Below are 21,546 nucleotides of genomic sequence, written 5' to 3' on the forward strand. Positions count from 1 at the left end.
ACCTCTGACCACTCATTGTCATCCCACCATGGCTCAGAGCCTTCTTCCTCTGGCAGTTCCCTAGGGGGTTCCTTGGCTGGTACCTCCAGCCGCTCCTCAGCATCCAGCCCATCCATGACATTAATCTTTAACTTGCACTGGAACTCCACTTGGGACGTGGGTGGTGCTGTGGGTTAAACCACAGAGCCTAGGACTTGCTGATCAGAAGGTCGGTGGTTTGAATCCCTGCGACGGGGTGAGCTCCTGTTGCTCGGTCCCTGCTCCTGCCAACCTAGCAGTTCAAAAGCACATCAAAGTGCAAGTAGATAAATAGGTACCGCTCTGGCAGGAAGGTAAACAGCGTTTCCATGCGCTGCTGTGGTTCGCCAGAAGCGGCTTAGTCATGCTGGCCACATGACCCGGAAGATGTACGCCGGCTCCCTTGGCCAATAAAGCGAGATGAGCGCCACAACCCCAGAGTCGGTCACGACTGGACCTAATGGTCAGGGGTCCCTTTACCCTTTACCTTTAGATCTCCACTTGGTGAATGTGTTTTTGCTAATCATTGGGTGCCCAATCCACCAGGCACATTCTCTATCACGATGGTGTGCCACCATCTTTGCTTCTTTTCTTGCTCTACTTAGTTTTGGCATGTTCCTTCCCCCCACCCCCCACTCCTGTGTTGTTTAAAGCCTGTTCAGCCTGAATGCTATAATAGTCACACACTTGACTTTATTTTTTAAAGTACCATCTCAGATGACAGTGCATAAACAGTAAGAAATCTAGACACTGTGTTAGTGTTTTATAAGTATTTAAAATATATAATAAAATAGTAAGTAAAAGATGCACCCCCCAAAATATCATAAATGTAGGATCTTGAAAAAGAGGTTTGGTATTTCTAAAAATCTGCTGTGTTATGTAAATAGCTACCACAGACAATTAATATCTGCAATGGAATAATGAATGCATTTCGAAAGGTAAATTAGCAACTACCAATCTACTTGACAGGCATGTTATGTATGCATGACCTATGCAAAAGGTATACAGTGCCCTCTACTGACACTCTGGAAATTAATTCATTTACGGTGTGATTTTGTACATAGCTTAATTTGGTAAGGAAAGCAATCTAGTGCATCTGTTGCATTATAGGTACATCATGAGTATCCATAACCAGTACACAGGAAATCCTGTTGCTTCAGGAAACGTAGCTTGAACCAAAACGACTAAACCTGTGTCAACTGGTATTTTAATCCAAGTACTGAGGGCCTCAGATACAGGAAAAAATCAGCATGCACAAGGCACTCTACTGAAATGGAGAAACAAGTTTTTAAGGCTACCATTCAAAACACACTTGCTAGGGACTAAAGCACCAATGCGGCTTAATTCCAAGAAACCATATGCAGAAGGGTAGTGGAAATCTCTACCAACTCTTAATTAGGCTGCAAATGGAACAGGAACATGGAATTTTCAGCATTCAGGCTGCAAACTTAGCTGAGAGTTAAGCCCCAATGAATTCAATGTGACTTCCTTCTGAGCAGACATGCACTGGACCGCCCTGCTAGTTAAAAACCTGCTTAGTTAATTATTCAGTTAGTAATGTAAAAATAATGTGCTGTTGACACTTGTTGCACAAGACCATGAAGCCAATCTTTAGTGAACTAGTCCATTCACTCAATTGATTTTTTTAAAGTGTTTTGATTGATTTTAAAAGGTGCTGATCCCAGATTAATTGGACAGCAGCTATAACAACAACTATTTTAAACAGAAACATATGAAAGCTGAGGGTGGCACCCATCATCTGAAATGAGGTATTCCATCTTGTGGGGAGATGCCTCTTTTAAGACAGAACGTGCATATGCCTGGTGTGATTTTTGTAGATTTTAAAAAATATGTATATATACACAGATCTCACTATCTATACACAACGCATTCTCAGCAAATCATTTGGCGAACATTCCCATAACAAGTCACTTATTCTAATTTCTAATGCATTTCTGGCCCTGGGAATTTGACCATAAAATGATGGGAAAACCTGGGAAAACCCAGGGAAAACCTCTGAAACTCTGCAAATGGCAAACAAGGAAGGAAAAAATGCTCTCTTATTTATCTTATCTCCCCCCACCCACCCTTGCATCATGGTTTCTGATGAAATGGCTGCTGCGAAGCAGCAAAACACAAAACAGTAAGGCTTGGTTAAGGCTGCTTATTTGTTTACAGTACTAAATGCAGGTCCAGCTGTTTGGATATCTGCATCTGCAGTGTGTACAGCAAGGTTTGTGGACTAATTTGTTGTGTTTGGATAAGTGAATTTTCATATGACAAGAGTTTGGATAGTGAGAATTGTGTGCAGTTTTAATTTAATGATTGTTTTCCCCATGTTTTTAGCAGTTCTTATTTTTATCTGAGTCTTTTTAGGGGAAAAGGTGGAGTGTAAATAAATTTTATATATACAGACACACATATCTTCAAGTGCTGTTAAATCGTATCTTTGTTAACTGCAATTGTTCTGGATTGTACCCCAAATAATTTCAATCACCTTTACTAGAACTCTCTGAAAAATACTTCAAAAGATAGATCAAGATGAGGAAGATGATAACAATTATTGCCATTCTGTTTTCTCGAGAGACCCCTCCTGTTTCTTCAGAAGATTGATGTCCCTCCCTTATGACCTTCTAATCTAAATGATGCACCAGAGTTTAGATCACTGCAGAGATAGTCGCTCCTTGAAAGACATTTGCTGCCACCATGTGGCAATGTTTCCCCCATTCCTTTTCTTCTTTTTCTGTAGACTTCTATGGCATGATCTAAATTGCCAGCTGTTGAGTACATTAACAAGTGCCAATAAAACCTAACTGCAACATTTTCCTCCTTCTCTGAACATCCCACATTGGATATATTATATGTTGTTTGATTTGTGAGAGGGGGAGAGAAGAGAACGGATACAGTTCAAATTATCTTGGCATGATAGACTAACTACAGAAAGGAGACTCTTTTTACTTTATCATTTCTAAGCAATTACTTTTGAATAAATGCTGTCTGAGTTTTTTACTTCCATACTAACAGACACATGAAAGTACCAAGCCAGAAAGGAAGACTGGCTGATCACAAATGAGGAAGAAAAACTGGCTGTTTATCATAGTAATAATGAAATAGAGTTTTTAGAAGAGCTCTGAAGCTTTAAATGCTAAGCCTAAAAGGAGCTTTCCTACAACATAAGGAGATATCCAACATGAAATAGTCTTATGTCACTGCTTAGATTTCATCATGATGTAGAACTGTGCTGGTACACATGCTTGAATGCAGAAGGCCCCAGGTACAATCCCTGGATTCTCCAGGTAAGGATGGGAAAAGATTTCTGTTTGGAACCCTGGAGAGCTGCTGGACAAGATGAAACACTGCTGTCACTTGGTACAAGCCAGTTTTCTATGCTGAGCTTGCACTGAGGACTCATTTGTAGCACAACCAATGACACCAATTTCATGTGTCTAGAGGGTATCTATTAAAAAACAGCAGTTATAGTTAGGGTTGCTAACTTGTTTAAAAAAAGAAAAAAGCCCAGCAACATCAACTGTGTCTTTAAAAGCAACTAGATCTACAGATCTGAGCAGGGCTAAAACGTTGGCTGATCATTTCCACAAATCAAGTGGATGCTAAAGGCGCAAGAGAAGGCTAGGCTGGGTTCTCTCCTGGCCCATTTGTAATTCCAGTTCCAGTGGGCACAAAGAATGACACAGTACCTTCTCCGTTTGCTTCAAATGCAGGAAACATATTGAGCAAACATCTCCTTTGTGTGCACGGAAAGTTTCTTGACACTGGAGATAGATGGGTGGTCCCTGCTCTCCCAGAGCTGTATGTGCTCCACCTACTTCCTCTCTAGTTTTGGATCAGATACATCATAGGAAAAGATGGTTTAGACCACAGCCCCTTGGGCTTGCTGATCAGAAGATCAGTGGTCCAAATCCATGTGGCGGGGTGAGCACCCATTGCTCTGTCTCAGCTCCTGCCAACCTAGCAGTTTGAAAGCACGAAGTACAAGTAGATAAATAGATACTGCTGTGGCAGGAAGGTAAACGGCATTTCCGTGCGCCCTGGTTTCCATCACGGTGTCCTGTTGCGCCAGAAGTGGTTTAGTCCTGCTGGCCACATGACCTAGAAAGCTGTCTGTGGACAAACGCCAGCTCCCTCAGACTGAAGCAAGATGAGCGTCACAACCCCACAGTTGCCTTTGACTGGACTTAACCATCCAGGGATCCTTTACCTTTTTTTTTTACATCATAGGAACAGACATTTTAAGCAACAATCAAAGGTATTGAAGCTATAATTCTGTATATGCTTTTTGGGGAATAAACCCTGATTAAATTAGTGAAATGTATCTGCATTGGATTGCAGTGTAGAAGTGTATTTTAAGAATAAAAATGCTATGAATGAACGTCTCCTGGAGGCACCTAGCTGGCCGTTAATAATTAAACCTCCATATCCCATAATCCCACAGAGTTTCACTGCGTATTGGTGAAAATGTGTGTGGCTGCGTAGCAGTGGAAACCTGTCAAATGCCAGCATCCGCTCTGCATCAGTAATAAGGATCGGCGGCTTACTGCTAGAATTGAAGGATGTCCCTGTCATTTAAAATCACCTTGGTAGCTGGGGAGAAACGAAGCCTGCTTTTTTGATGCCATTCAGTGCTAAAGAACTTTACAATAATGTCTGCTTCTGTTCCAGCAAAAAAGCCTGGAGTGCAGAGTACATTTGCAGAGAGTTTGGAGAGCATTGTGATGTTGAAAACTGTCAGATATGGATGTAATTGCCCAGGAGATCTCTGATACCGTTAAGGTATTCAGACAGATGCCTTTGTACAGTACAGAGCATTCTGCAGCTAGTTACTTTGGGGAATGAATCCAAACCAAGTGCACAGAGCAACTAGACTGAAACTCTTCCACATGCCTGAGGCCAGACATACTTGTATTTTGCAGTATTTAAGAACTTGCTTTAGCAGAGTGTTTTAAAATTAACCTTCCTCCTAGCCACTTGCAGAGAATCTCTCTTTGCAGCAATTAATTCTTTGTAGCCTGTAGGCTTTGACTTCTACCGGAAAGAGTAACGTGCCCTCAAAACAAACACGACAAATTAATCACGAGGCTTTCAAATGAATTCTCTCTGCATGATGGGGAAATTTACATTATAAAGTTGTCACAAGGCCAGTCAAAGTAAGGGCTGCGAGTGTGCAAAAAAGAAGAGACTGGGAGGTCTGCCTGGTAAAGAAAGCTCAAGTACAATTGCTGTCACTGTCAGAGGCAGCACCAGCAGATGATCAGATATCACCGATTGACAACATAGAGTAGCTGCGTCCATCGTGACCTGCTTGTGAATTATCAGATGCATCTATGTGGCCGCTGTGGTAGCAGGAGACAGAATGGCAAGATGGCTGCGGCTGTCTCCCATTTGTACCCCATCCTCTTTCCAAGGAGACAGGATGGCATGCATGAGATTATCTCAGTTTGTCCTCACAACAACAAAATGAGGTAGGTTAGACTGAAAAGCAGTGAAAGTAATGGCACAACATTCTATCCTCTTCTGTTATAACCACACTGACTTTTTATGACCTTCGACAAGTCTTTTCTACCAGAACCCCCTTTATCCAAATGAAAATCCTCATCCACTTTGAGCTGCTATTTGCCCTGGGAGCATTTCACCAGAGCCGGCCCAGCCATTAGGCAAGGTGAGGCAGAAGCCCCCTGGGCTGCATGCCTGTGGGTGACCTGCCTGACCCATAAGATCTCACCCAAAGTTGGCAAGGTCTTGCCTGAATTTGGCACCGATCCACTAGTGGTGGATGTGGAAGGATGTGCAGCAGCGGCAGAGTAGGAGGCAGCAGGAGCAGGTAGGTGGGTGGGGGTAGCAGCAGCAGCAGCAGCAGCACGGCAGGGCAGTTTCACTTCACATGACAAAACAGGATGTGCTGCCCCTGCAATTTAAACAATGGCTTTTCATCTGATTTACCCAATGAGTGTGTTTGCACAAATTAACAATTATTGTGAATACTTGTTGTTTGTATAGCCTACGGAGACATGAACGTTGGTGGGGATTTCAACAGTTTGGTATCACTTTTCTATGTTTTTCTGATTTTAAATATTTCATATATCTATGTATTTTAGGATGCTGTTTATTACTGTATGCAAGGCATTTTTCCATCTTGTTGGCTGCTCCAGGCTCCAGGGGAGGAAGGGCAGCATAGAAATAAATCATTATGTAGTAGTAATTACAATAACAGCAGCATCTTAATAGTCACCCTATAACAGTTACACAACCCTGAGTTGCTTTCAAGGGAGGGCAGAATACAAACTCGACAGAAAGGGAGCCTCAAGTTTTCTCATTTCTGGCAGACATACTGTCAGGGAACTGCCATCGGAGAGACAGGTGGTGGACAGGCTCCAGGAGAATAGGAGAGAATCTGCAGCAGAAGAGGGAACCAGCAGGGGGAGTGCAGGAGTCACAGCGGAGGGGAGGCTCTGGGATGCTTCCAGTGAGAGTAGTGGAGAGGTAACGGGACCCCCGTTGGGAACTCCCACCCTTCGCCGGAAACTGTCACGCAGAGAGTCACGAAGGCGCATGTCCGTCAAACAGCTTTTATGTTGGCGTAAATTCCGTAGATGCCCACTGTCAGATTCTACCAGCGACTGACGGAGTCATGCTTTGGGGGCTCCGTTAGTGCATCGGTTTGGATGACCAGCCAAACCCCAGAGGGATCAAGCTTTTACGCACAAGCAGCTCATTATCCCATCACAGCAATCTGACAGTCTTTGAAAGCAGCTTGTGCAAGCAGAAGGCATCATGAGCGAACCAGCCGGAACCGGAGGAGCAGGAGCTGGAGCTGGAGCAGGTCCAAGCCTGGAACAAAGGTACAGGGCGTTGGAGGTCCAGCTGGCGCTGCAAACGGCGAGGCTCGAGGAGAGGAGGGCTCAAGATGCAGATAAGGGGAAGACCACCCCACTTGCCAGACGGGTGCCTGGACTGGTGCAGAAATTTGGGGGGGATCCCCGGAACTATCAAGCCTTTAGGACAGAGATGCAATATGCTCTCAATCTACTGTTTGATGACTTCCCCGACGAGAACTCTAGAGTGGCGTACGTGATTGGCCATCTAGAGGGAGGGGCGAAGGACTGGGTTCGGCCCCTGATGGCAGCCAATAATGAAATCTTAAAGGACACAATGAAGTTTTTTCGCGCCATGGACTTGATGTTTTCCAGCGAGATCGAGCAGGGAGTGGTGCGCAGGCAGTTAATGGCGTGTAAACAGGGGAGCCGATCTGTACGTGAGTACTGGACTGAGTTCACCATGCTGATTCATAGACTTGGGTGGGACCTTGCTAGTGAACCTATTCAAATGCTGTTTGAAGAAGGTCTCTCTCCGGCAGTGAAAGATGAACTTTCCAGGGCGCCTAGGACGGAGTCTATGGATCAGCTGACTAAATCAGCGCTGTCCATTGGGGCACGCCAGGAAGCTAGAGCTATGGAAAAGCGGGAAGGAAAGGGGGAACGTTGGAAGGACTTCCGCATTCCAGAGATTCCGGAGCAGCCTTTCCCGCCAGCAGAGCCGATGGAACTTGGAACAGCGCGCGCGCGCGCAGTTTCAAACACCAGTGAAGGGCGGAAGAAGGAGGGAAAGAGCGGCAAGAGATGCTATCTCTGCCAACAGCCAGGTCACTTTGCCAGAGTCTGTCCGCAAAGGAAGGAATGGCAAGGGATGGCGGGAACTGTTGGGGGAAGGAGGAAGAAGAAATCACGGAGCAAGTAAAAGCCAATGCCTGGTTGCCAACATCAGGGCACAGCAGCCAGGCCAGGGAGTAATGAATGTGCCCACGCCGGAACCTCCAAGACCAGCGCTTGTGATAGAGGTGTTGCTGGAACTGGCAAACGGACACCCACTGAAGATAAAAGCGCTATTGGATTCAGGTAGCTCATGTAATTTCATGAGCAAAGAGTTTGCAGCTGAACACCAGATACAGACTATCCCATTGAGTAAGCCTTTGCAGGTTACCACGATTGATGGGAGGGAGCTGTTGGGAGGAGAAGTGAGCCAACAGACTGTACCAATGATAATGAGGGTGGCACGACACACCGAACTGATAGCGTTTAACGTAGCCACCTTGGGAGGAGCTCCTATTATCTTGGGTATGAGCTGGCTGGCGCTACACGATCCGCTAGTAGGCTGGCATCAGAGAGTGGTTTCCTTTGGATCAGCACATTGCCTAGAACACTGCAAGGAGGGAGAGGCTCAGGCAGGCGCCAGGGCCACTCTAGCAGGGATGGAAGTGATGGACAAGGGGAGGGTGCCACCACAATACACTGACTTGATTGACGTATTCAGCGAAAAAGAAGCAGATAAACTGCCCCCGCACAGACCCTTTGATTGTCAAATTACCTTACTCCCAGGAGCACAATTGCCAGTGGGCAAGCTGTATGCAATGTCAGACAGTGAGATGCAGGAGTTAAGGGAGTTCATTGACAAGAATCTCAAGCGAGGTTTCATCAGAGAGTCACGAGCGGTGGGGGGCAGCCCAGTGTTCTTTGTGGACAAAAAAAACACGGGCAAGCCCAGGCTTGTATGTGATTTCAGGGCCCTAAATGCAGTGTCAGAACCAGTGACTTTCCCTATGCCTAGAATTGATGACATTCTAACACGGGTGAGAAAAGGGAAAATTTTTACCAAGCTGGACCTTAGGGGGGCATATAACTTGATACGTGTGAGAAAGGGGGATGAGTGGAAGACCACTATGTTCACCCCCTTGGGGGCCTTTGAGTACCTCGTTATGCCTTTCGGATTACAAGCGGGCTCCGCCTGCTTTCAATCATTCATGAATCACGTCCTGGGGCCACTGCTCTACAAGAACTGCGTAGCGTTCTTAGATGACGTCCTGGTGTACTCAGACAATGAGGAGCAGCATGTGCGAGATGTAAGAGAGGTACTGAGCAAGCTGCGAGAAAACCGGCTGTGGGTGAAACTGGAGAAGTGTCAGTTTCATACCAAGGAGGTGGAATTCCTGGGGTACCGGTTGTCTGACAAGGGATTGGCCATGGATCCCAGCAAGGTTCAAGCGGTACTGGAATGGAAAACACCAAAGACCAAGAAGGACGTGCAAAGGTTCCTGGGCTTCGGAAACTTCTATAGGAAGTTCATCAAAAACTTTGCCCATTTAACAGCGCCCATCACGGATTGTCTTAGTAGCAAAAAGAAATTTGTTTGGACGGGAGAAGCGCAGAGGGCGTTCGAACGCTTAAAGCAGGCGTTTGCGTCGGAAGAGCAACTTTTGCACGTGGATCTACAACAACCAATGAGAGTGGAGACTGACGCGTCAGACCGAGCGGTGGGGGCCGTTCTTCTCCAGCCGGGAAAAGATACGTCTGAATGGAGACCGTGTGCATTCTTCTCGCGGAAGTTGAACAAATCCGAGAGGAACTACACAGTGTACGACCGAGAACTGCTCGCCATTCATGAAGCATTCCGGAAATGGCGGCACTTGCTGATTGGGGCGCAGCACAAGGTTCAAGTCCGAACTGACCACAAAAATCTGGAATACTGGAGAACAGCCCGAGTGCTGAACCAGAGACAAGTGAGATGGGCCCAGGAGTTCTCCAAATTCCACTTTGAGATTCGTTACGTGCCCGGCTCCGAGAACGTGAGGGCGGACGCTCTTTCCAGGAAACCTGAGTACTTAGAGGGGGAGGGAGCGCCTGAGGCAAGGCATGTAATCCCTGAAGACCGCTGGGTGTGTGGGGCGGCATTGGTGGGGCAGAGGGAACTGATAGAGGGTACGGAGAACGATGAATACGCCCAAGAGAAACTCAGAGAGCTCCGGAGGACAGAGGAGAACACAGGGGGGTTCGAAGAAAAGAACGGGGCGTTGTATTACAAAGGGGCACTGTACATACCCGACGGGGAACTGAGAGGCAGAGTACTCAAACAGTTGCATGACAGCCCCACAGCGGGACATTTTGGACAGCACAAAACCATGTGGTTGGTTACCAGGGAGTTTTGGTGGCCCAAGGTGAGGGAGGACGTACGGGAATATGTCAGGGGTTGCGACAGGTGCCAGCGAGCGAAAGGAGAGAGGGTGGCGCCAGCGGGGCTATTACAACCCTTACCCACGCCCGAAAGGCCATGGGAGGCAGTATCCATAGATTTTATGACGGACCTGCCAAAATCCAAAGGCAAAACAGCTGTCATGGTGGTGGTAGATCAATTAACCAAGATGTGTCATTTTATAGCTTGTTCACATGCAGTCACAGCGGAGGAAACCGCCAAGTTGTTTGTAGAACATATTTTTAAGTTGCATGGCGCCCCCTTGAGGGTTTTGAGCGACAGAGGGAAACAATTTACTTCCAGGTTCTGGAGGAAACTTATGAGCTTACTGCACGTAGAACTCAATTTCTCAACTGCCCGGCACCCAGAAACCAATGGGCAAGCGGAAAGGGCAAATGGAGTTTTACAACAATACCTGAGGTGTTATGTAAAAGACAGAGAAAATGATTGGGTGGATAAGTTACCTCTAGCAGAATTTGCCTACAACAACGCAGAGAACGTGTCCACAGGGATGAGTCCCTTCCTGGCAAATTATGGGTGTCACCCCCGGGCATTCCCAGGAGAGGGAGGGGAGAGGTGGAGCGTGCCAGCGGCGGAATATTTTTTTGAAGAGATGGAGGCGATCCACCGTCAGCTTCAACTTAACTTAGAGAAAGCCAAGGAAGAATATAAGAAGCAAGCAGACAGAAATAGGAGGGAAGGTGAAACTATAAGGGTGGGGGACCGGGTGTGGTTGTCCACCCAAGGGCTACCGTTCAAGGGCGGGAGTAAGAAATTGAGGCCCAAAAGATTGGGACCCTTTGAGGTCATACAGCAGGTTAACCCAGTGGCATTCAAACTCAGGCTGCCCAGTCACATGAAATTACACCCAGTATTTCACAGGTCATTACTGTTGCCGTACCGAGAGGGATGTGAGTGGGGGGAGCGTGAGAGAGAGGCCACCCAAACGCCCGTGATAGAAGAGAGAGAGCGCGACATGAACGTGGCAGGAATCATTGATTCCAGGTGGAAGGGGAATCAGGTGGAATATCTGGTAGAATGGGAGGGGGAAGCAGAGTCGGAAAACACTTGGGTACCAGCAGAGGTAGTCAATGACGAGGTTTTAATAGAAACATTTCATCAGCGTTTCCCAAGAAAACCGCAACCCGTGGCTCGATTTAGAAGGGAACACTTTGGGACCACCGATGAGGAAGGAGAGTTTGAAGGGTTCCCAGAGTCAGGGGTGGGTGAAGAAGCCGACTCCGACGAAGAAGAGGAAGACGGGGAGAGAGACGGTACGCCGTGGCTAGAAGTGTTAGAATCCTCGGACGACGAGGAGAGTTCCTTCAGGGGCTTTCCGCCCTCACCGCCAGTGGGAGAGGAGGCGGGAGGGGGTGAAGGGGGCCCTGGGGGGGAGGTGGATGTCAGGGAACTGCCATCGGAGAGACAGGTGGTGGACAGGCTCCAGGAGAATAGGAGAGAATCTGCAGCAGAAGAGGGAACCAGCAGGGGGAGTGCAGGAGTCACAGCGGAGGGGAGGCTCTGGGATGCTTCCAGTGAGAGTAGTGGAGAGGTAACGGGACCCCCGTTGGGAACTCCCACCCTTCGCCGGAAACTGTCACGCAGAGAGTCACGAAGGCGCATGTCCGTCAAACAGCTTTTATGTTGGCGTAAATTCCGTAGACGCCCACTGTCAGATTCTACCAGCGACTGACGGAGTCATGCTTTGGGGGCTCCGTTAGTGCATCGGTTTGGATGACCAGCCAAACCCCAGAGGGATCAAGCTTTTACGCACAAGCAGCTCATTATCCCATCACACATACACATAAAGCCAGCAGAATATATTTTTTTGCGAAGTTAAACAGTCCCATCATAAAAGTAGTTTTTCCTCCCTCGGGCTTGCATGGCCACAACCCCAGTCTATGTGTGACCTGGTACAAATGTGTCTAAGGCCAGCCCTGCAGGGAAGTAAGCAAGGAGGCCACATGTCTTTTGTCTAGACTGAGGGAACTAGAAATAGCCCTGAAATATATCATTTTCATACTGTAAATGACACCTGAAAATCAAGAGGGAGTAACAAATAAAAGAGTGAGGAACTGGAAGGAGCATAATTATTTATGGAAACGCAAGATGGTGCTGTTCAATTCATATACCTAATTTGCATTATTTTCTCCAGCCAAGTATCAGAGCAAAGGCTGGTGGAAAATCTTCCTATACAACCTCATCACAGTCAGAGGCAATATGCCTCTGAATACCAATTGCTGAGGAATATGAGTTGGGAGAGAGTTGCTGTGTCCATGTCCTACTTCTTGGCTTCCAAGAGACATCTGGTTGATCATTGCAAGAACAGGAAGCTATACTAAGGAGGCCTTTGGTTTGAGCCAGCAAGACTCTTCTCACGTTCTTATGAAACTGGTTCTTTTGCCCTGCAATTCCTCCATACACTGAATGCTGCAAGACCCATCCCTCCTCTCTCAGTCAATATGAATAGAAAGGGCATTTAACATATATAACAGAATATACCATGTGTGCTGATGAGGAGACATTATTATGATTGAGGATCCAAATACACTGTAGGGTTGCCATATTTTGGGGGTGGAAATCACCCAAAGAAAGTTGTTGAGCTTCTTTTGGGGAAGTTGTTGGGCTTTGGGGGGGGGGGTTTCAAAAATCCAAACATACCACTTTAAACAGTCATGTTTTAAGTCTACTTTGTTAAAGTTGCTTTAACTATTCATCCATTTTCCCAGGAAACATAGGCTACAATATAGACAGCACTGAGAGTGACAGACCAATTGCCTGCTTTGGTGTAAGGTAGCTTCCCATGTTCTACATTCATTTCCTAAAAATTATGTTCCCAATATACAGTTCTGCAAAACTGAGAACAGCTACTGGAATACAGTGGTGCCTTGCAAGACGAAATTAATCTGTTCCACGAGTCTCTTCGTCTAGCGGTTTTTTCGTCTTGCGAAGCAAGCCCATTGACGGCTTAGCGGATTAGCGCTATTAGCGGCTTTTAGCGGCTTAGCGGATAAGCAGATAAGCGGCTTAGCGGCTTAGAAAAAGGGGGTGGGGAGGGAAAAAAAACCCGCAGGAACTCGCAAGACATTTTCGTCTTGTGAAGCAAGCCCATAGGAAATTCATTTTCTGAAGCGCCTCCAAAACGGAAAACCCTTTCGTCTAGCGGGTTTTCCGTCTTGCGAGGCATTCGTCTTGTGGGGCACCACTGTATACAACTTATCATGAAATGCAGTTTTTTTTTGTTTGTTTTTTTACTCCTCCTATAGATACAATACAGTGGTAACTCTGGTTGCAGATGAGATCTGTTCTGGAGCTCTGGTCGGATCCCAAGGTTTTTGCAACCGGAGATGCCTGTTCTGCACTGCACGGTAGAGTGCTTCTGTGCATGCGCGTGCGGTGAAACCCAGAAAAATACTTCCGGGTTTGCCATGTGCGTATCCCAAAGGATACATAACCAGAGGTGCTCATAAGTAGAGGTACCACTGCACCACAAATAAAAAATAACCAGTGCCTGGGCTTGCTTTTCTCCTTCTTTCTCCCAAACCCTTTCCCTTCTGTTCAATGTCTTTTAGATTATAACCTTGAGAACATGAACTATCTTTTATTAAGGTCTTCATAAATTGCCCTGAGGGCATTTTTCTTTTTATTTATTTATTTAATCATTTATTTATAATAATTTGTATAAACCTCCCACTCATATAAAGCGTCAAGGCCCTGCACAGCAATATATGCAAGCACAATTAATCATAAAATACCATAAAAATATGGGGTAAAATGCTATGATTTTAAAAAGCAGATTCAAGTACTCATTTTGCCTTTTTGTTCACTGCATAATTCTTTCACAACCCATGGGAATGCGAAAAGGAACAGCTTAATACATTCTAATAGAAGAGTTTACTTACTGAGCATGAGAAATACAATCATAGTTGGGTGTTGGATTTTGCATATTTCCTTCTTTTTGACTGCCAGCCTTTAAGTAACAGGATCTAATTTCTCCTTTAAAAAAAGAAGAAGCCACCGTCAGTTCAGTGGTGTAATTATTTGTTCACACACTGAATTTTAAGACTGTAAAATAAAAGAACTGGAAGGGAACATGTGGCTCAATCCTCCTGCTGGAAGCACCGATCTTGCCCTAAGGTATCTTGCCCTAAGGTATTGCCTGTATACTCCTTTAAGGTGGAATTTCATTACAATGACCCATGGCTGCAGCAGTGTCTTTTAAACACTCTGGGCTGCAAGCATGCTTTGATGCAAGTCATACCACAGCTGCCCACTACTCAGCTTCCTCCCATTTTATTTATATGGGGGGGGGCAGATTTCAGGCTTGTGGAATCTACTTTTTTACTAAGATCCATTAACCTGAGCCAGGTGAAAAAGATATACACATCCAATAAATTATTCCCAGAATTTGTTTTGAGGACCAGAACAAAATGGAGGTCACAATCCTTCCCCACTTCACTTTCCCCATTTTAGCAGTATTATTGAGGAGGATGGAGGAAAGTAATTTTGTGGTTGTTATTATTAAACAGAAATCTTTGCTTGTCTACTTCAAATCCAGAGATCTACCAGAGGATCCTGATCTACCTTCTGTCCACTCCAATAGACACTATAGGTTCTGAGAAAAAGGAAGGGGGAGTCTGCTGTGGTGAAGAAGCAGGGGTGATGCCTCGATGCTCTATTCAATCTGCTACTCCACAAATCATCTAGACTTTGGCCGGGGAACCACCAAAGTCAACGAAGCTCTGGAATCCACTTGCAGTGACCGTTTGTCAACATTTTAGCATTATTCAGCTGTTAATTCATTCCCTTACCCCAATTTGAATTAGAATGTATTAGCCCACACCTGCCTGCATTTAATTAGCATATGAGAAACGACTTCTGTCTTTCCCATTCATACCAGTAGGTGTTCCCTTTTGGGAAACTCCAGTGTGGACAAGACCCAAGTTCTAGAATCCACTTGGCTTAGTGAGTCTGTGTGTATGTTTGGAGTATATGAATACAGTGATCTAAGCGATCCACCCAGAGTATGAACTCTTTCTGCATACAAGGCTGTGGATCTCATGCCCAGGTACTTATATAACCATCCTACAATCCAATAAATATTGAATGCATTTTGTAAAAAAATAAAGCAACCTTATTCATAGATACCTCTCCCTTTCTCCTAAGTTCTCTACGGAGCTTACCATTTTCATCTATGAAGACATGCATTGCATCCACAGACATCTCTTCTTGCATAGAAGCCTCAGGCCCACTTATGACTTGCAAGAGGGAACTATCTTGCTGCGAAGTAACCCGGTAAATGATCTGCCTTTGCCTGGTGCTCTGGTAACTAGGCACAAAAGCAAAATAGAGACACTGAAATTAATTATTTTCACTGTAAGCAACCAATATGAATCATTTCAGACACAGTCAATGAGGAGCCTGGTGCTCTGGTAACTAGCGACAAAAGCAAAACAGAGACACTGAAATTAATTATTCTCACTGTAAGCAACTGATATGAATCATTTCAGACACAGTCAATGAGGAGAAGAAACTTCTTACTGAGCAGTGAACTTGATAGGCTCTGGGACAGTTGGATTAATACTACCAGAGTCTTGAGTTTGCATCTCTGGCTTATCCTGCTTTGAAGATCCATGTGCACTGTTTTTATCCATTTCTGGAGTTTCTTCCTTTTTCTCTGTTGTGCAGCCATCTAAAAAATAGAAAGGCTACTTATACAAGACACTGGAAATGTGTTGTTTTCATGCTTTCTCTTTTTGAGAGAGCAAGTGTATTTTTGATGAGGAGTGAGACACCCAAACTATGAAAACAACTACAGTCTGGCAGACCATTTTTCAAAGTCATATAGTATTCAGAACAGGTTTGGGCAAGGATCTGTTTATGTCAGGTGAGTTACCTGTGACCCTCAGATTAGTTTCATGTGAATGGGAAGGAGGGAGAAAAACAGTTGGGAAATCGGGTGCCTGAGAGAAAGAGAAAAGTAACATGGCTTTTGAAAGAGAAAAAAATGTCCCCCAATCCTGGCTTATAAACTTCTATATAGCACCTTGTACATAGGTAGTGATGTAAAAGTAATAAAAATAATAATATAAGGGTTTAAAATTACCTGCCATCTTTTCCTTTATGCTTCCATGAATTTGTGTCAGTGACAAAATGACCCATGACTAGAACCTGCAGCCAATGCTAACATAAATAAACATCCCCCTCATTTTTTTCCTTTTGGAATCTCACTTACACCATAAGTGTAAGCATATTTATTCAGAACAGGGCTTAGTGGGGCTGACTTCAGAGCAATCACAGCACAAGTTCCAGTACAAGGAGACACTGTGGTATAGGAGCTAATCCAAGGTACTAGCTAACACAGCTCTCTGGCTGTGGCTGGACAAAGCAGCACAGGATTGCTATTTCATGTAGTGTTTCAGAGATTTTGTATATCTATTTCCACCACAGGGTACCTCAAAACAGTTTACATATAACTGTAAAATAGCCAACACAAATCATAACATGCAATGAAAACATCAATTACACAAACTGAGGATTTCTGTGTGTAACTCATTCGTATGTGGTTTAAGAATCTTCTGTATGGCACACAACAGCATATGGTACTCCATTTTCAGCTTTAAAAAACACCACACTTTATATTCTGGACTATATATTGCTATCTGCTACCATCCCTTGACTGTCAAGTTGCTCTTAATGCAAGTGCTCAGAAATGCCTTAAGTGCAGAGATGGCTCATAATTCTGAAAGCATGCAGCATACCTCCAGTTATCCGCTTATCTTTTGCAGTCTCTGGTTTGCCATCAGACGCAGTTGCCTTTGAGGTGTTAATGGATTCCAGCAGCGAGACGAATTCCAAGAAATTAGATTCATTCGGCATCTGTCCTTCTTTAGCTTCCAGGTCAGATTTAGAGGTTGGCAAAAGCTTCTCTTTATCACTGACTGTCTCCGAGGAATTCTTACTTAAAAAAACATCGGTCCCGCTGTCCACACTGAGCACGCGAGCATGCCTTTTCTCATGAGCCGTTTTGTAAGAGGGTACGCCCAACTTCTGCTGCCCTTCTTTGGAATGTGAAGTCAGGACTTCTACGTTCTCAGAGGCATTCTCCGGGCAAGTGCTTACTTCTTCGTGATTATCTGTTGGGTTGTCACCGTCCTCTTTTGCATTATTGTCCTGTTCGCCAGATTCATAGCCCGAACACTGGTTGGATGAGGCATCTACGTTTAAATTGTCTGGCGTTCTCAAACTTTCGCTCGCTTCTTGATAAGCCTGGCCTCCGCTGTCATCAGATAGTTCAAAGGTGATGACGGGGATTCTCATCATTTCGCTGCTTTGCTGGTCTGCCATGACAACACCAGATTCTGGATCCGAGCTGGATCCGATTTCAGCCCCCAAAACTTGCAAATGGCGTGAGCCATCCAGGTCGGTGGTTGAGTTCTGGGTGCTACTCATGGTGATCACAATTTTAATCGGTTCGTGTAGTGTAAGCGGATCTCCAGAGAGAGAATTGTCAATGAGAGCAACAGCTACCTCACTCTCCGAATCGTCAAGGTGAACCTTCATGTCATCAAGGTAGGAACTTTCCAGAGGTCCATCCACTCCCTTGGCTGCCACGGTATTACACTGCAGGCAACTAGTGGTAGTGATGTCTTGAGCAGACGCATCCAGCACTTTTTCTCGCCGGAAACACTTTGGGTTGCTTAGATGCTCAGAAATGATGACTGAATTATCAGTGCTCCAAGACTCAAAGGAAATGCCAGCTTTTATAATGTCATACTGGGACAAGGAAAGATTTGGCAATTTCTTAACCACACCTTTATCAAGAGGCGTATCCTCCACTGCACTATAACTAGAAAGCTGCACCTTCTCATCCTTTTCACTGGTTGCCGCGCTGATAAATGTCTCCATGGCATTTGGCTTCGCCACTATTGCTGATGTGGTAGAACTTGACATAAGTGCCATGGAAGCAGACAGAATATCTGCTTTGACACAGGGTGAGGTAGATGAAACCGGTAGAGCAGGCTGGTCTTCCAGAAGCATTACTCCTGATAAGAAGGGACACAAACATATGTGAAGTTCTATCAAGCTAGGCAGTCCAGAAAATCCCCACTAGAATCAATGGGGCAGTACACAACTAAGCCTTTAAGTCCTATTGCTTTCAGTGGGGCATGAACATGCTCTCTAAACAAAGTATAAATAGTAAACGTTTACAAGTTATATAAAGTTCACTGCTACCGTTTATTTTAGGAACATGCTCTAAACTCTGAGGTGTACAGTTTTTGGGGTGAAACACTTTTAACAATAGTAACAAACATTATCTATAAGGTACCTTTCAGATCTTCAATCGTTTCTTGTGCTGGCAGCTCCTAAAAATGAAGCAAATGGATTATGTGATCCATGTTATATTTAAAATGTGCGTAATTTAAAACAGAGTACTTCAGCAAATCATAGTAAGTATAGCCTATATCCCACTTAAAATCAATGGCAGAAATAATAAAGACAGAATACAAGGATTGCACCCAACATCTCATAGATGTCTCAGGGTAAGCCATGTGATTACTCTACATTCAATGAAAGATGTGGTGGTGGTATTGAAACTAATTATTTTGTTCATAGTACATTTCACAAGTTAAGAAAGTTTTTTTCCCTTTCAGATGTCAAGAGTCAGCAAGCAATACTTAAAAACACATACTAATAACTCTAACTGAATACCTGAATTCAGGAGAATTCCCCCTTCCCTGTCATGTGTAAATTGGAGAACATTGTTGATGTTATTTGAAATGTATCTGAATCATGACTCCATCTCAAAGCTCTACACAATTGCTACCCACGCGAGTCAGCTTCCCTCTGAGGCCAACATTGGTGTCATCTACATGTACAAAACAGGAAAATGTAGCCAGGGATGCTCCCACACTGGTTTAATGGGTAAAACCTCACATCATTTTTTTTTTTTATATTGCCACATTCTAGTGGGTCTGCTTCACATAGAGTTGTGCACACTAAAAAAGCTTCCCTATTGCCTTCTGCAACTAAGCAAGTGGACCTGTTAGAGCCCCAGAAGAGGGAAGAAGGTGCTGGACTCACCCCAAATGACCCCTTCCTCTCCTCCCATTCACTAACAGTCATTATCACTATCACAGTACTCAGCATTGATTACATCTTGGGACAAGGGGAGAGAACAAAAGAATTCTGAATCTTTAAATTTCCTTCTCCTTCTTTAGCATTTTTGGCCACTGAATTATTATTATTATTATTATTATTATTATTTCATATACTGCTTAATGCTAACATAGGGTTCTATACTTGTAAACCACTTGGAAGGCTACTACATCAGCATTAATATAGACATCCAGAATTAAAATAACAGAATAAAATAAACCCACCAAAACATTAAAATATAGACATCCACAAATAAATTATGCAATTCAATAAATACACAGTAATTAAAACATGATCTTTTCAAATTTGCATTGATAATGATGACCAGAACCAGATGTTATTGGAGCTAAAGTATATGGGTATCACCAAATACACCAGCCCCACCATTCCCCCTTCCCTGTCATGTGTACATCAGTAAAACAAAACGGATGGCCTGGCACCACAACACTCTGAATTTCCCTGCCCAACTTCACTAGCTGCTGCTTGCAGGGATGGTAAACCTTGGAACACAATGACATCCCATCATGCATTTTGCTTTGCTAGGCAAAGGAGATGGTATGCTACTATTTTTACAGTAAAACCCATAGTACATTTTTGATTGTCAGAGAAACCCAGTGGCATATGTAGAGTGAACAGCACTGCAGAAAAAGCTTTACTAACCAGGACTCCTGAAGAGTGATGAGAGAGGATAGCCTGCACTTTTACGCTGCTGTGGATGGTTGGTGTTGAACCATTACGCTTGAGCTCTTCAAATGCACAGCTGTCCCCAATGTTATTGCTATTCAAAAATAATAAAGAACAAAGAGGTCAGGGATGACTTCTTCTCACAATGACCATCACCAGTCCTGTTCCAAATATATGTGCAAATCAGCCTGTCAGAAAGTTGGCAGTCAATCAGTGATTCTGCTGGGATTAATCTACCTCCCTTCTCTCTCCTAAACAGCTGCTTGGCACCATCCATAATTTTCTGACAAAGGCAGGAAGCCTATTTGCTCACAGTAGATTATTTGCATGCCCAAGCTTGTTTCCCTACATGTATGCCTCCTCATTATTTCAGAGGGCACCAAGGATAACCTTACACAGTGAGGAAGAAAACTTGCCTGAGATTCATATGCCGAACTGCATTATCTCTTCTACCTTCTTTATTTTGCTTTCCTTCTTTCCATGAGACCTTTTGTTGAATCACTTCTCCTTTGTCAAACATAAGATGCAGGCGATAACTGACCACTTTGATTATCGTGAAAAGCACAGTCACAGAACTACAGTAGACAAAGGCTGTGATGGCATTGGGAGGGAATGCCTAAACATAAGAATAACGAAGAGTTAATGCAACTGATCCATTGGTTTGCCAGTAGATTTCATTTACTTGCAGTGTGACAATTTAAATTTGTAACAAGACTGATTATTGATAACCCTGCTAATGTTCTCCTAACAATTATACAATACTATTGGCATTTACATGGTGCTTTTCCTAAGTGCTTGAAATGGAATTTTTACAACAACCCTGTAAGGCAGTGGTGGATAACCTGTGGCCTTCCAGATGATGTTGGACTCCAACTCCCATCATCACTGGCCACTGGCCATTCTGGCTGGGACTGATGGGACTTGGAGTCCCAATAGCATCTGGAGCAGTTATGACATATGATACCCCTGTTGTAAGGTATAGTAACATTGCTAATCATTTTCATGTTACAGATGTAGGAGGAGCAATGAGGCTGATGAGATTTTACTTTGCCTAAGACCATTCAGTGGCTGATATGAGACACGGAGCAGGAACCTCTTAGCTCATTTTCTTAACCACTACCTAAATCGGCTTAAGGTCCGTATAGTTAAAGCCATGGTTTGCCCAGTAGTGATGTATGGAAGTGAGAGCTGGACCATCAAGAAGGCTGATCGCCGAAGAATTGATGCCTTTGAATTATGGTGCTGGAGGAGACTCTTGAGAGTCCAATGGACTGCAAGAAGATCAAACGCATCCATTCTTAAGGAAATCAGCCCTGAGTGCTCACTGGAAGGACAGATTGTGAAGCTGAGGCTCCAATACTTTGGCCACCTCATGAGAAGAGAAGACTCCCTGGAAAAGACCCTGATGTTGGGAAAGATTGAGGGCACAAGAAGAAGGGGATGACAGAGGACGAGATGGTTGGACAGTGTTCTCGAAGTTACAAACATGAGTCTGACCAAACTGCGGGAGGCAGTGGAAGACAGGAGTGCCTGGCATGCTCTGGTCCATGGGGTCACGAAGAGTCGGACACGACTAAACGACTAAACAACAACAAAAATCGGCTTACTTGCAGGGATGTGTGGGTGTTAGAATGCTCCATATATATA

General features: G+C 44.6%; 1 protein-coding gene across 1 annotated transcript in view; it reads right to left on the bottom strand.

Moving 5' to 3' along the window:
- PCNX2 (pecanex 2) overlaps nucleotides 1-21,546 on the bottom strand; it is a 118,779-nt gene that overhangs the window by 95,874 nt on the left and 1,359 nt on the right. Inside the window, exons 2-8 of the mRNA XM_081855915.1 lie at nucleotides 20,316-20,515; nucleotides 19,876-19,993; nucleotides 18,386-18,422; nucleotides 16,818-18,101; nucleotides 15,598-15,748; nucleotides 15,240-15,385; nucleotides 13,959-14,052 (exon numbers count right to left, since the gene is read on the bottom strand). Coding sequence (XP_081712041.1) covers nucleotides 13,959-14,052; nucleotides 15,240-15,385; nucleotides 15,598-15,748; nucleotides 16,818-18,101; nucleotides 18,386-18,422; nucleotides 19,876-19,993; nucleotides 20,316-20,515 — 2,030 coding nt within the window. The remainder of the gene's footprint in view (nucleotides 1-13,958; nucleotides 14,053-15,239; nucleotides 15,386-15,597; nucleotides 15,749-16,817; nucleotides 18,102-18,385; nucleotides 18,423-19,875; nucleotides 19,994-20,315; nucleotides 20,516-21,546) is intronic.

This window comes from Podarcis erhardii, assembly GCF_964252035.2.
Source record: "Podarcis erhardii genome assembly, chromosome: 3".
NCBI classification, from domain to species: Eukaryota; Metazoa; Chordata; class Lepidosauria; order Squamata; family Lacertidae; genus Podarcis; species Podarcis erhardii.